This window comes from Leucoraja erinacea, chromosome 5 (genome assembly GCF_028641065.1).
Source record: "Leucoraja erinacea ecotype New England chromosome 5, Leri_hhj_1, whole genome shotgun sequence".
In the NCBI taxonomy this organism is placed as follows: Eukaryota; Metazoa; Chordata; class Chondrichthyes; order Rajiformes; family Rajidae; genus Leucoraja; species Leucoraja erinaceus.
The window spans coordinates 35,385,427-35,400,162 of record NC_073381.1 but is presented as its reverse complement, the minus strand read 5'-3'; the positions used below and the strand labels follow the sequence as shown (position 1 = coordinate 35,400,162).

The window sequence follows — 14,736 nt, the reverse complement described above, 5'->3', positions numbered from 1 at the left end:
AATCATTTTACCTGAAAGCTCCAAGGCCATGGGAGAAGATTACCAGGGGATATTTTCCATCTGATTTAAATGGGGCATCCCATTCAACAGGAACAATGTATGACCCTGTAAGAAAACACACATTTCAATTCTATTGCAAAGATAAAGCCAGTGCTGGAATGTTATGTCAACTCTCCTTTGTTTGAATGCAAATTAAAACAAATTTTTATCTTCCATCACTTGCAATAACTTTGGATTTAAAACCTTTTGTTTTATCTCAATATTTATAAATTTGAAGTCTTATTTTCCACATAACCCATCTACAGTAATAGTTAGAAAACTAAAAAAAAAGTAACTTGGTAAATAGTAAATACTCCACTATAGCAACGTGATTTGGTCAACTTTTCAAATACATCAGTGTTAAATAACAATGGTTTGAAATTAGCTGATTTATCATAACAGATGTAAAGCAGATTGAAATGTAGGTCTGGGCAGGTGTTCAGCAATTACTATAGCAAGTTTTCAGCAGGTTATGAGTACAAGAGCCAACAGCTAACTTAATCATTTGAGAACAGTAAATATGTGGGAATGAGTCATTTGATCTATTGAGGAAGTGCAGCATTGGTTTACAAGGTTAATTCCCGGGATGGCGAGACTGTCATATGCTGAGAGAAAGGAGCGGCTGGGCTTGTATACTCTGGAGTTTAGAAGGATGAGATTGAATTTTATTGAAACATATAAGATTATTAAGGGTTTGGGCACGCTAGAGGCAGGAAACATGTTCCCGATGTTGGGGGAGTCCAGAACCAGGGGCCACAGTTTAAGAATAAGGGGTAAGCCATTTAGAACAGAGACAATGAAACACTTTTTCTCACATAGAGCTGCGAGTCTGTGGAATTCTCTGCCTCAGAGGGCGATGAAGGCCGGTTCTGGATGCTTTCAAGAGAGGGCTCTTAAAGATAGCGGAGTCAGAGGATATGGGGAGAAGGCAGAAACGGGGTACTGATTAGGGATGATCACCCATGATCACATTGAATGGCGGTGCTGGCTCGAAGGGCCGAATGGCCTATTCCTGCACCAATTGTCTATTGTCTATTGTCTAATTCCTTGTGGAAACTCATAAATGCTCCACTATTTTCCTGGACAGTGTAGAAGTGTCCATTTACAGTTAAAATTCCTCGCTGTTTTTGGCTCCATTGCCAAGCAATTTTATGCTGTGACCTCATCTCCTGACCCTTCAACCAACTATTACTCTGTCTACATGTCTCTGTAAAATTTGTGGCAAGAATGAAACTAACTTTAAACAACATTGAAGGTAGACAAAAATGCTGGAGAAACTCAGCGGGCGAGGCAGCATCTGTGGAGCGAAGGGAATTGGCGATGTATCAGGTTGGGACCCTTCTTCAGACCAGACCCTTCTTCAGACTAAGGTGGTAGATGGTAGTATTACAAGATTGTTTTGTGGCTGAGACCCAAAATTTGATCACGCTGCAGTACCATCAAGCAGTCGGCAACAAAAGGGCGTTAAAATAAAAATATTAAAGGAGGCTGCAAGTTAAAGGAATTGCTGGAGAAAGAAACACATTTTCATTTAGCTTCACTATTTGGTTTGGGTCCATAGGCAAGTAGCAAACTAGTCTGCATTCAGCTCTGGATGTTTTTGACAATATCCATGTGAAGATAAACCTAGGGGCTAGTGGAGTCAAGGGATATGGGGAGAAGGCAGGCACGGGTTATTGATAGGGGACGATCAGCCATGATCACAATGAATGGTGGTGCTGGCTTGAAAGGCCGAATGGCCTCTTACTGCACCTATTTTCTATGTTTCTAAGAATTTCTCTCATTAAAAAAATCTAAGCGTGCGAACAGTTGGACAGAATTGTGTTTTCTTAATGACAATGCACATGCTCACTAAAATAGGCCGTTTCACGGCTTTATGTAAACCAAATAATGATGGCACAATCAAACTGGGATAGAGGAAGGGACAGTGATAGCAAAATTGATGTGAAGGAAAAACATGTACCATACCTTTATGTGTACAATGAATGCATTTATTATGCAAGGTGTAACTTAGCTTTAGATCAGGTATCTTTTGAACTGTGCAAAATACAAATGCAAGGCTGACATGAGAAAGATCCGACCCGATTCCGTATGTGTTCAGGATTGGGGGAGGACCAGAGACCTTGGACTCCAAAGCATGATTTGCAGCCTGCAGTTAAGATTACACAAATGGGAGTGGAGAACAAAGAAAAGCTATGGAAACTGTGGATAATGGTCAGCAGAGTCTGGCTTTAAACAAATGTGCTGTCACCTATTAAGACACTACAGCCAGGAACAAATGGAATGACCAAGTCAATTGCCACACAGGATGTACATCATTAGAATTACCATCAAGGTGGCTGCAAATACACAAAGCTAAATTCTTAATTTACAAATACCTCAGCTATGAAAACCTTGCATTTAGGAAAAGGCAGGTTAGTCAGTTACCAGAAGTTACCAGAAGGTGTGCACCACTGGACTACTGAGCAGAAGAACCACAAAGATGGCTTTGGGACAATCTGACAATTTAGGCATAGAGGGCATTGGAAGTTGTAGAGTTAGCCACTGCATTGTTATTGTAATTTCTAAACTCAATTGAAAGGTACAACAAATAAAATAATCTGGTTTGTCATCAGTTACTAATTTCTGAATAATCCACTTGTAGAGTGAACAGCTTCAAGATTCAAGATATCTGTCACATGTACCAAATGGTACAGTGAAATGTGTTTCACCATACAGCCATACGAATAATAAAGAGCACAGAACACGATAGACTTTAACACAGACCTGGTCACCCCTATTGAAATCTCCAAACTCATCTCTTCCAAACCCACTACCTGCTCCCTCGACCCTCTCCCCACTCCCCTGCTGAAGTCTTGCCTCCCCGTTCTCTGCCCCTACCTCACTAATCTCTTCAACTCCTTATTGTCCCAAGGAATTGTCCCCTCCGCTTTCAAAACTGCTGCTGTCACACCAATCTTAAAGAAACCTGGTCTTGATCCCTCCTCTCTCATTAACTACCGCCCAATCTCAAACCTCCCCTTTCTTTCAAAAACCCTGGAGCGTATCGTTGCGTCGCAAATTCATTCCCACCTCCTTGCGTATAACCTACTTGAACCCCTCCAATCTGGCTTTCGCCCCCTCCATAGCACAGAAACTGCTCTCCTCAAAGTCCTCAACGACCTCCTCACCTCTGCTGACACTGGTTCCCTCAACATCCTCATCCTCCTCGACCTGAGCGCAGTCTTCGATACAGTGAACCATAACATCCTGCTCACCAGACTCAAAGACCTCGGCATTGAAGGCTCTGCACTCAGCTGGCTCAGTTCCTACCTTTCCAACAGATCCCACTTCATCTCTCTCCACAACCACACCTCTGCTACAGCCCCAGTCACTCAAGGCGTTCCCCAAGGCTCCGTACTCGGCCCCCTCCTCTTCATCATCTACATCCTCCCCCTTGGTCAGATACTCCGCCACTTCAACCTGGACTTCCACTGTTACGCCGATGACACCCAGATCTACCTCGGCACCAAATCCCCCCCCATATCAACTCCTGTTTGTCAACTATAAAAACCTGGATGCAACATAACTTCCTCAAACTCAACAGTGATAAGACAGAATTCCTCCTCATAGGCTCCAAAGCCACACTCAGCAAAATCAATAACCCCACTCTCACCATCGACGGCACCACTGTCTCCCCACCTCCCCAGGCCCGCAACCTTGGCGTGATCTTTGATTCCACCCTCTCCCTTGAGCCTCACATCCGCCATGTCATTAAAACCTCCTTCTTTCATCTCCGCAACATCGCCAAACTCAGACCCTCTCTCACACCTCCCGCTGCAGAAAGACTCATCCATGCCTTCATCTCCTCCCGACTGGACTATTGCAACTCACTTCTCCTTGGCATCAGCTCCACCTACATCAACCGACTCCAACTGGTCCAGAACGCAACCGCCCGACTCATCACCCACACCAAATCCTGGCATCACATCACTCCAGTCCTCAAACAACTTCACTGGCTTCCCATCTCCCACCGGATCACCTGCAAAATCCTGATTCTCACCTACAAAGCCCTCCACCATCTGCCCCCCCCCCCCCCATATCTCACTGACCTCCTCTCCCCCTACCAACCCTCACGGTCCCTCAGATCCACATCAGCTGGTCTCCTCTCCATCCACAAGTCCAACCTCCGCAGTTTTGGGGACAGAGCCTTCTCCAGGGCAGCTCCCAGGCTCCGGAACTCCCTCCCCCAACTGATCCGCAATTCCGTGTCCCTCACCATCTTCCAGTCCCGCCTCAAGACCCATCTCTTCACCTCTGCCTATCCTTAGCCCCACGCCCCCCTCCCTTTTCATCTGTGCATTAATTGCCTCATATTGTGTTTTGAATTGAATTCTGTCTTTACTTTGTGTACTAGTCATGTCTCTACTATTTATTTCATTCCCCTTACATGTTTTTCCTCTACCTGCTAAATTTTTGTAAGGTGTCCTTGAGACTCTTGATAGGCGCCCATAAATAAAATGTATTATTATTATTATTATTATTATCCCCACAGTGGAATCAAGGTTTTCCACTGCGAGGGAAGGCTCTAAAATTCAGTCCTCCCCCTCCGTTGTCCTCCGTTGTTCATCCGTGGTCGGGGGGGCTCCCGAACCCCTCGCAGTCGCAGTCACGGGCGGCATGATGTTCAGGCCCTCACGCCGGGATGATGGAACTCCGACGTCGGAACAGGAGAACCACCTCAACGGCTTGGACATCCGAATCGGCCACTTCCTACCGGAGTCCGCGGCTCCCGAAGTCCACAGGCCCCGCTGGTCAGAGATTCAACGCTGGCGGCCCTCGGCAAAGGGTCCCAGGACTCCTCGGTGTTGGTCAGCGCCATTCGTGCTGGGAGCTCGCCAAACTCCAGCTCCAAGATGTTGAAGCAGCAGGCCCAGCACTCCGGAGTTTCAAACGGCGATCCAGGTAGGCATCGCCCGCTCCGTGGCGAATCCAGTGCTGCGCCGCCGCTGCTGAAGCTTTGGTCCGGTCCCCGGCAGGAAAGGCCGTGCCAATCCAGTTGATAGGCCGTGGGGGGGGGGGGGGGACACGCTACTTGGAGAATAGTCGCATCCTCGCCAGAAAGTGACTGGGAAACGGTTTCCCCCTTACCCTACCCCCCTCGCCCACATAGAAAAGCTAAACAACCTCCAAACCACACTTTTAAAACAGACTAAAAATAAAAAAGATAGAAAAACAGACAGCCATCAATGCGGCGCTCCTAGTGGACCTACCATCTTCACAGCACTTGTACCTCCAGATGTCCAATTATTTTTACTAGCAGCATATTTGATTTTAATGTCTCTCTGGTCACCCCTCAGTTTCTTCTGCTTGAGGAAAAGAAAACCCATGAATCCAATCTCTCCAGGCAACATGGATTTGATAAGGGAACTCAAGGTAAACGAACCATTAGGAGGTAACGACCACAACATGATAAGTTTTAATCTGCAATTTGAGAGGGAGATGGTGAAATCGGATGTGTAGGTATTGCAGCTGAACAAAGGGGACTACAGAGGCATGAGGGAGATAAGGACCCTAGCAGGAGTGGGACCCTAAGGAAAAGGACCCCAAGGAAAGGGACCCTAGCAGGAATGACGGGGAACAGCAATGGTTGGAATTTCTGGGAATAATCTGGAAGATGCAGGATCTTTTCATTCCAAAGAGGAAGAAAGATTCTAGGGGGAGGAAGAGGTGACCGTGGCTGACAAGGGAAGTCAAGGACAGTATAAAACTGAAAGAGAAGGCCTATAACGTAGCAAAGATTAGTGGGAAGCTAGAGGATTGGGAAGCTTTTAAAGAACAACAGAGGGCGACTATAAATGGGCCAAAATCAGCATGGCTTTGTGAAGGGGAGGTCTTGCTTAACAAATTTTCTGGAATTCTTTGGAGGGAGAGGGAGAGGGGGAGAGGGGGGAGAGGGGGAGAGGGGGAGAGGGGGAGAGGGGGAGAGGGGGAGAGGGGGAGGGGGAGAGGGGAGAGGAGGGGGAGAGAGAGAGAGAGAGAGAGAGAGAGAGATTATTAATGTCCTGGTGAATCTCCGCCAATGGTGTGGAAACCATAACTGTACACAATGCTCCGAGTGTGGCCACACCAATTCAAAATATATGTAAAGTTGCCTTTATAAGAAGGCGTGCTGCTACGACTAGAAGGTTTACTACTCTCTGGAGCAAGCACCAAAAAGGGAACATAGCTTCACAACATGAAACTCCAAATTCTAGGTCACAGGTCAAGCATGACTGAGGAGCACAGCATTAAATTAAATGATCAAAATGAAAATCCATTCAAGTTTGATGAATGGCAGGAGATTAAAAACAAAAGTTTGGGTTTCTTCCAAATTATTGATGACTAGACCAAGTGCAGACCATTGGGTCTGGTCCCCCAACGCAAGATTCCACCACTCACCCGTTCCCCCAACGCAAGCCATTCCCCCAAAGCAAATTGCACCACTCACGCATAGCCCTAACTGCGCAGGCTCAGCAGAGAGGGAGTGGGGCAGAGAGGGAGTGGGGCAGAGAGGGCGGGGGAGTGATAGAGAGGGAGGATAGAGAGGGAGAGGGGCAGAAAGGGAGGGGGTAGAGAGAGAGAGGGGGGGTAGAGGGAGGGGGTAGAGAGAGTGGGAGTGAATGTAGATAGAGAGGGGACGTCTCCCTCCTCCACCCCTCCCCATCTCCCTCATTTCCTTCATCCTCCTCCCCTCTCATATTCCCTGTCCCAGGACCTGCCCAGCTCGTAGAGCAGCGCCGGGGCCTGGAACTCGGCCTGGTTCTCGTACTCGACCCGGCCCTGGCTGTAGACACCAGCCGTCACCTCGGCCGCCACCTGGGCTGCAGTGCAGGCTACGACTTCATCTCCGGTCACGTCCCTGACTCCGGACCAGCGGCGGCTTCTTTCTCAGCCCCCATCACGGCCCCATCCCAAGCCCCGGGCTCGGCTCTCACTCCAGCTCGAGCACCAGGCTCGGCTCCAGCCATGGCCCGTAGCATCACCCTCGCCACCAGGAGCCGCCGCCGCACGAACGCTGGAGTGCCCCTCCCTCCCGGAGTGTCCCGTCCTGCCTTGAGAGTGCATTGTGACGTCACTCGGGTTTTTTCCCCCGAAAAAGGATGAGTTTTCGTGGGGTTTTTTAAAACTTTAAACGATAAAAAACTTCAGAAGTATACGTGGGAATGCGATGGGAAGATGTTTATCGCCTTTATGGGAAAAATGTGAGTAGAATGTGTGAAAATGGGAAGGCTGAGGCCTAGCGTTAGGAAAAAAATAGGAATTAACGATATTGACACACATACACAGGCACTAACAAGACAAAGAGTTTTAATATTATAGAGATGAATCAACCAAATACCAGCATCTTAATATATGCTGGAGGGGTAAACTTAATCACTTCATCATGACAAGGGTCAACAGCTTAAGGATAAAGGGGAAATCCTTTAAAACCGAGATGAGAAGAACTTTTTTCACGCAGAGAGTGGTGAATCTCTGGAACTCTCTGCCACAGAGGGTAGTTGAGGCCACTTCATTGGCTATATTTAAGAGGGAGTTAGATGTGGCCCTTGTGGCTAAGGGGATCAGGGGGTATGGAGAGAAGGCAGGTACGGGATACTGAGTTGGATGATCAGCCATGATCATATTGAATGGCGGTGCAGGCTCGAAGGGCCGAATGGCCTACTCCTGCACCTAATTTCTATGTTTCTATGTTTCTATATCCATGCACTCATGAATAGTGGAAGCATCCAATATACATTGACATTATTAACTTATTACAACACTGCTGATGGAGTAGGTTGCCTGTTGCTACCCAGTGTGCTCACACAATTATATAAACCAAATGCACAGGGGAAACCAAGGGAGAAAATGCATTTGGAAAACTGCAAAGGCCCTGTTTACTCCTTGTTACACTAAAGACATCCGGGAAACCAGAGACACCAGTTCCAAATAAAAGCATGCAGAATGTGCTCCGTGGCATTCATTGAGGGTGATTGATGAGAGGGGCTCTGAAGTGGTAAAGAGCCCACCAACTCTAGAATGGATGGTGCTCCCGAAGCATTCCAAAACAGAGTTCGCTCCGTGAAGCACAATGAGGAGTATTTGCAGTTCCTCCCCCAAGTTATCGCAGATGAAGCTTTGTGATCGGCAGTTTAAGGGCAGTGGCTCAGTAACAGACTTGCAACCTGTTAAAGTAGGGATCTATAAATCCTTCAATGCCAGCCTATATGAGAGCTATGGAAAGGAAAGGCAGAGAGAGAGAGATATGTGTTCAATGCGGGTAAATGGGATCAGCTTAGACACAGATGAGTCAGGCTGTTTCCGTGCTGTATGACTATAATCAGAAAGCTACAGACATCATTCATCCCAGAGTTTCCTGCCTTCAGATAATTTTAAATTGCATATGAAAAAGTTCTGACCAATCATTGTACGTACAGGGTTCAAAGGGTCGATCCTTCAAGATAAATAAAACTGCTGTAAGAAAACTGCCTGAAGTAATGAGTTAGTTAGTTTATAATGCCTTGCCAGTTAGTTTGTATTGACTGGCCCAGGCACAGTGGTACTTTTGGTATCTAGAGCAAGTAAGAATCCACAAACAGAGCAGAGGCATCAAGTCCCCACTGATGAGCAACCAGGTATTTACACCAATCCAACATTAATCCCAGTTTCTGTTTTCCCCGCATTCTTATTAACTTAGAATAAAGGGGAGGTCATTTAAGACTGAGGTGAGAAAAACTTTTTCACCCAGAGAGTTGTGAATTTATGGAATTCCCTGCCACAGAGGGCAGTGGAGGCCAAGTCACTGGATGGATTTAAGAGAGAGTTAGATAGAGCTCTAGGGGCTAGTGGAGTCAAGGGATATGGGGAGAAGGCAGGCACGGGTTATTGATAGGGGATGATCAGCCATGATCACAATGAATAGCGATGCTGGCTCGAAGGGCCGAATGGCTTCCTCCTGCACCTATTTTCTATGTTTGTATGTTAACTCTACCCAGATTCTATCACTCACTGCTCACCAGGGGCAATTTACTGTGACCAATTGATCTACCAACTCACACGTCTTTTGGACATGGGAGAAAATCGCAGAACTTGAAAGAAACCCACATGGTCACTGGGTGCAGCCAAGGTCAGGTTTGAACAGAGTCTCTGGCGCTGAGTGGCTGTCATTCTACTAGCTGCATTACTACGCTGCTGCTCAGTAAAAGGCACCTGAGAATTTGCCCTAAACCTGTTATCTTCCAGTCCAAGGAGCTGCCCACACAGGATATAACCATATAACCATATAACAATTACAGCACGGAAACAGGCCATCTCGGCCCTACAGAGTAAAGGGGAGGTCCCTCGGCCAGGATGTTGCAGACTAGCACATTCCATGGTCCTGGATCACATGTGAAGGGATGTGATGAGGGTTGATTTGTGGCCACAAACGGTGCAAAGGTCAAGGCCCTGCCATCATTGCACAACGAGAGGCTGGAAACTGTGCAAATAACAAAGTATGCATGCAAAGAAAAACTGAGGAAACAAGGAACAGCAGATGTGTGCTTACAAAAAGTCAAAATGCTGGAGTAACTCAGCCAGTCAGGCAGCATCTCTGAAGATTATGTCTTCAGATTGATTGCAGTGGGGTCGGGAGAAAGATAGATAGAGGGGCCGGACAAAGCCTGGCAAGAGATAAGTGGATGCAGATGAAAGGGGTTTTGAATAGGTAGATGGTTGGATAAAGGCCAGAGATGGAAAGTCGAAAAGGTGTGAGATAAGGGTGGAAGAGTTGTGAATTGTGAAGCCAGAGGAAGGACTGTGGGTGGAAGGAGAGTTGGAGGGGAGAAATAGGTATGAGTCCAGGTGGGACACAGCAAAGAGAGAGGGGAGAAAAGGGTTTTGGGAAGTTACCCAAAATTAACAACCAGGAGATCCCATAGGTTTTGTGTGTAGGATGGAACTGCAGATGCTGGTTTACACCGAAGTTAGACACAAAATGTTGGATTAACTCAGCGGGACAGTCAGCATCTTTGGGTAGAAGGAATGGGTGACGTTTCGAGTTGAGACCCTTCTTGAGACTGAGTTGGGGGAGTGGGAGAGAGAGATAAGGAAGGGTAAGATGTGTAAACGAGACATCAAAGGAGAAGAAGCTCCAAAGAAAATGTAGAATAGATCATTGTTAGCTAGTGGAAGGTGACCACGAAGTATAAATAGATTAAAAAAATAATCAGAGGGACAGTCAGACTGGTCGGAGAACTGGGATGGGGGGAGGGATGGAGAGAGAGAGAAAGCAAGGGTTACTTTAAGTTAGAGGTCAATATTCATACCTCCCTCGACTCCATCCAAGGACCCCAATAGTCTTTGCAGGTGAGGCAGAAGTTCACTTTCACCTCCCCCAACCTCATCTACTGTATCCACTGTTCCAGGCGTGGAATCCTACATATCGACAAGACCAAGCGCAGGCTCATCGATTGTTTCGCTGAACACCCTGCTCAGTCCACCTAAACCTATTTGACCTCCTGGTTGCTAAACACTATAACTCCCTCCCATTCCTATACTGGCCTTTCGGTCCCTGGCCCCATCCACTGTCCGAGTGAGGTCTAGTACAAATTGGAGGAACAACACCTCATATTTCGCTTGGGCATCTTACACCCTAACAGAGTTACTCCACCATTTATTTTCTATCATCGATCCCATAGGCCTTGGCAGACTAAGCGCAAGTATTTGGTGAAACAGTCACTGAATCTATGCCACCTATCAGTCGCCAGGCTTTTTCCTGCTCCTCCTCTCTTCCAGCTTTCTTGCCTGCCCTCCAACCCCCCTTCACTAACTTCAATCGATTGAAAGATCAGTCTACATTCTCCAGAGATGCTGCATGAGCCACTGAGTTACTCCAGCACTCTGTGTTTTATTTTTGTAAATCAGGATCTGCAGTTCCTTGTTCCCACAATCTTCTGGAGGAACTCAATGGGTTGAACAGCATTTGTGGGTGGGAAGGATTGGTTGACGATCTGACGATTAGGACTCAGTCCCAAAGAATCTACCGTTTCTTTCTATCCCCCGTTGCTGTTCCATCTGCTGAGTTCCTCAAGCAGATTGTTTGTTGGTTCAGATTCCAGCTTCTGCAACCTTCCGTGTCTCCCCGAATGTTACTCAGATTTAGGCCCTTGGTAATACGCAATTCACGCGGGCTGCCAACTAATCAACCAACCAAGGGGCGCAGTGGTAGAGTTGCTGCCTTATAGCGCTTTTACAACACCGGAGACTTGGGTTACAGCAGCGGTAAAGTTGCTGCCTTACAGTGCTTTTACAGCACCTGAGACCTGGGTTCGATCCCAACTACAGGTGCTGTCAGTACGGAGTTTGCACGTTCTCCCCGTGACCGTGTGGGTTTTCTCTGAAAACTTTGGTTTCCTCCCACACTCCAAAGACGTACAGGTTTGTAGGTTAATTGGTTTGGTATGTGTAAAAATTGTCCCTGGATGTGCGAGTAGGATAGTGTTAATGTGTGGGGATATCTGGTCGGTCTGGACTTGATGGGTTGAAGAGCCTGCTTCTGCGCTATATCTCTAAAACTAAAAACTGCAAAGATTTACATGCAAGTACTAGTCTTCAGGAAACATGTTGCGGAGAATATTTCTTACCATACAAATGCTTTAAAATATAATCCGTAATTTTTCTGCTGTATTTAAGAAAATCAGCAAGTCCATTGTAATATTCATGTCTGGGAATCCACAGTGGCTGTTGATGCTTTTCACGATGAACACATGGGTAGTACAGGCGCAAGAAACTTCCCTGTTGGGAAAAGGAGGAATGTGGAGCACCAACATACAGCAGCTTTGAAGTCAGAAGATAAACACAACATTGTATGAAGGCCATAAATGTTGAACATAACATCTATTGTTCCGTTGTCAATACATACGACCACTAAATACTCTTGACCCTTGACAAATGGATTGCTTTTCATTCCATGAATCTGGAAATATCCACATATCTCATTACTTTTGATTTCAGAAGAAGAAAACATTGAAATGAGAGTAGTACAGAAGTCAAGCCAGCTGCTTCATAGATCTTCATAAGCCTGACTGATCCTGACTCTAGGTGCTGCCTACTCCCACCGTCCCTTGGAGCTGTTAGCAAGCCATGAAGAGTGCTGCGGTTTCCTCTGAAATGCAGAAGACTTGCAGATTGATACACTAATTGGCTGCCTAAAATTGACCCTTGTATAGTTAGATGCCAGAAGAATCAGAGGGAACGCCGATGGGATGGCAGAGGAAAAATGTAATTAGAATAAATGGATGCACGATGGTTGGCAATTGATGAAATGGACAAAATAACCTGTTTCCATGCAGTGTGATTCTACGAGTGCAAAAGCAGGGGTTAAAACTACAACTGTACAAGAGTCAAGGCATCATAGCAAGTCACAAATGAAGTATTGCATCAAATTCATGTCACCACTCTCAAGGGGAGATACACAAAAATCTGAGAGACGGTTCCAGGGAAATTGTTTTATCTAGAGAATTAGAGCAAAGACGTTTGCCAGAGATCAATAGAATTTCATAATATCATGATGGGATTAGAGAGGGAAATATAAAAATCAATATTCACTGGAACTATTATTGGACAGCTCTGGGGACATCAAGGACGTGAGAGAAAATATTTTAATTTATTCACAGCGGGGTGGGGAGGGGCATTGGGGCATAAGCAAATTATTTTGTTTGTTTATTACACAGAGATTAGTTATTATCTGGAATTTATGGCCTACAAGAATGTGAGAGGGGCTAATCAGGGATTACAACAAGGAATCATAGGCACTGGAACAAAAATATTCCATTTGACTTCAGAAGCAAAGAAAAAGACGAGAAATTATGGAATTGTTCCACCAAAGTTCCAGTGTATGGCAATGGTAATGGGACTGATGTCCTCCATATTTGCCACAACTATTCCATGATTCCTGCAGACATAGAATGATGCCATTTTTGCAGATTTCATCCATGTCATGGATTATAAAGTACACATTTTTTGAGCAACTGTAGGTTTAACAGTACTTTTTCTTTGATGTGGAATATTAAGTTTACTTAAATGTTTAGCATCACAAAATCTGAGGCAAATGTTGACGATTGTCTGAACTACATGAAACCTGAACAGAAACCTCTGGAGACTTTGCGCCCCACCCAAGGTTTCCGTGCGGTTCCCAGAGGTTGCAGGTAGCGGAAGCAGGTAGGGAGACTGACAAAAACCTCCGGGAACCGCACGGAAACCTTGGGTGGGGTGCAAAGTCTCCAGAGGTTTCCGTTCAGGTTTCCTAAGTGGGACAGGGGCATTACTGGCAGGATGACAAATTTCCGCCAGGATGTCAATTGATACATTAAAACTGGTATAATTCTTTTCTTTAGAAGAGGCACAAGGGAAAGAGAACATTTTAGGGACTAAGTTAATGCTTATTTGATGACATTAAATCTGGATTGATTAAAATCAATGTGTACAAATCACTAATTGTTAAATGTTTATTAAGTTTATTTTCTCAACATTTCATCTGAAGGAAATAATAATTTTGATATACCAACCATACCAGAAAAATGACTGATTGGGAAGTAAATACTATTTCATTACGGTTTTAAGTGTGGTTTTAAAAGAAAGAATTCCGATATCTGGACATAGCGTTCAGCTGCAATGCCACTCAACACTCATTACTAAGGCTCACTTATGATGTGTCAAAAAACGTCAGAAACACGAGAAATTCAATCACTTCCAAGAATGAAGACAATTGGATTGCAATAAATTACCACAAAGTGCTGGAACTAACTCAGCGGGCAACCAGCAACTCTGGAGAACATGGATAGTTGAGGTGTCCTGACCCGATCATTTAATGTGAGCCAGCATCTGCAGTTCCTGGTTTCCACAATCTGATTGCAGTAACGTCTGAGGAGCCTCCCTGCTGTGTGCCACTGGCAACGCCATCTCACCCACCCAGTGGCTGGAGTACTCCCTGAATTGCGCCCATCAAAAAGGCACAATAGACATAATTATACATATACTTTTCCTGGATCTAACAGAAATATATTTTAGGTTTCTATGTTTTGAGACTGTCATGTCTCATTTGTCTTTCGCAACTGAGATTACTCCTTACCTGAATTGTGTGATCAGTCATAATATCTATACATCCAACAAGATGTGGCCCTTTCCCAGAAGGAATCCCCAGACTATGACTCCCACCATGTCCCATGTTCTGCTGAATTATAAAAATCTGTAAGATAAAACATTTTAAAATTAGATACACTAGTTATGGCACTACATTACCATCCCCATGAAAGAATAACTCATTCCAATTGATCAATTGTAGCAACATTTATATTGGAATTATTTTATTGGCTTTCACTAGTTTCATCAATTGCTCCATTTAAAATATGAAAGGTGAATTTTTTTGATTGTCATTCAATGCATCAAGATGTACTGATGGCTACCCAACAATTCCATTGAACACCAATCTGAATTGTTTTAATTTTTCAGTCTGTACATTAGTGTAACGTATATTATGGTAACTGTACCCTTGAGAACCGAGTATCAAATGGTGCGATTTATGTCCTGTGATATATTCATTATCTTAGCAGTCTCGTGAATATGTGTGTATGTGCAGTGCACTTTTAGATATAGATATAGATATGCCATTTATTGTCACTATACATGTACAGTGAAACTGAAAGCTGCTCGTACTCA

At 45.2% G+C, this 14,736-nt stretch overlaps 1 protein-coding gene across 5 annotated transcripts in view; it reads right to left on the bottom strand.

The window, feature by feature from the left end:
• pla2g7 (phospholipase A2, group VII (platelet-activating factor acetylhydrolase, plasma)) overlaps positions 1-14,736 on the bottom strand; it is a 110,640-nt gene that overhangs the window by 75,678 nt on the left and 20,226 nt on the right. For 4 of the 5 annotated variants that reach the window (XM_055635354.1, XM_055635352.1, XM_055635353.1 and 1 more), the window contains exons 2-4: positions 14,150-14,266; positions 11,664-11,814; positions 12-105 (exon numbers count right to left, since the gene is read on the bottom strand). In XM_055635354.1, the coding sequence (XP_055491329.1) occupies positions 12-105; positions 11,664-11,814; positions 14,150-14,245 (341 nt within the window). In that variant the 5' untranslated portion in view covers positions 14,246-14,266. The remainder of the gene's footprint in view (positions 1-11; positions 106-11,663; positions 11,815-14,149; positions 14,267-14,736) is intronic. The other variant, XM_055635356.1, reaches the window with a different exon arrangement.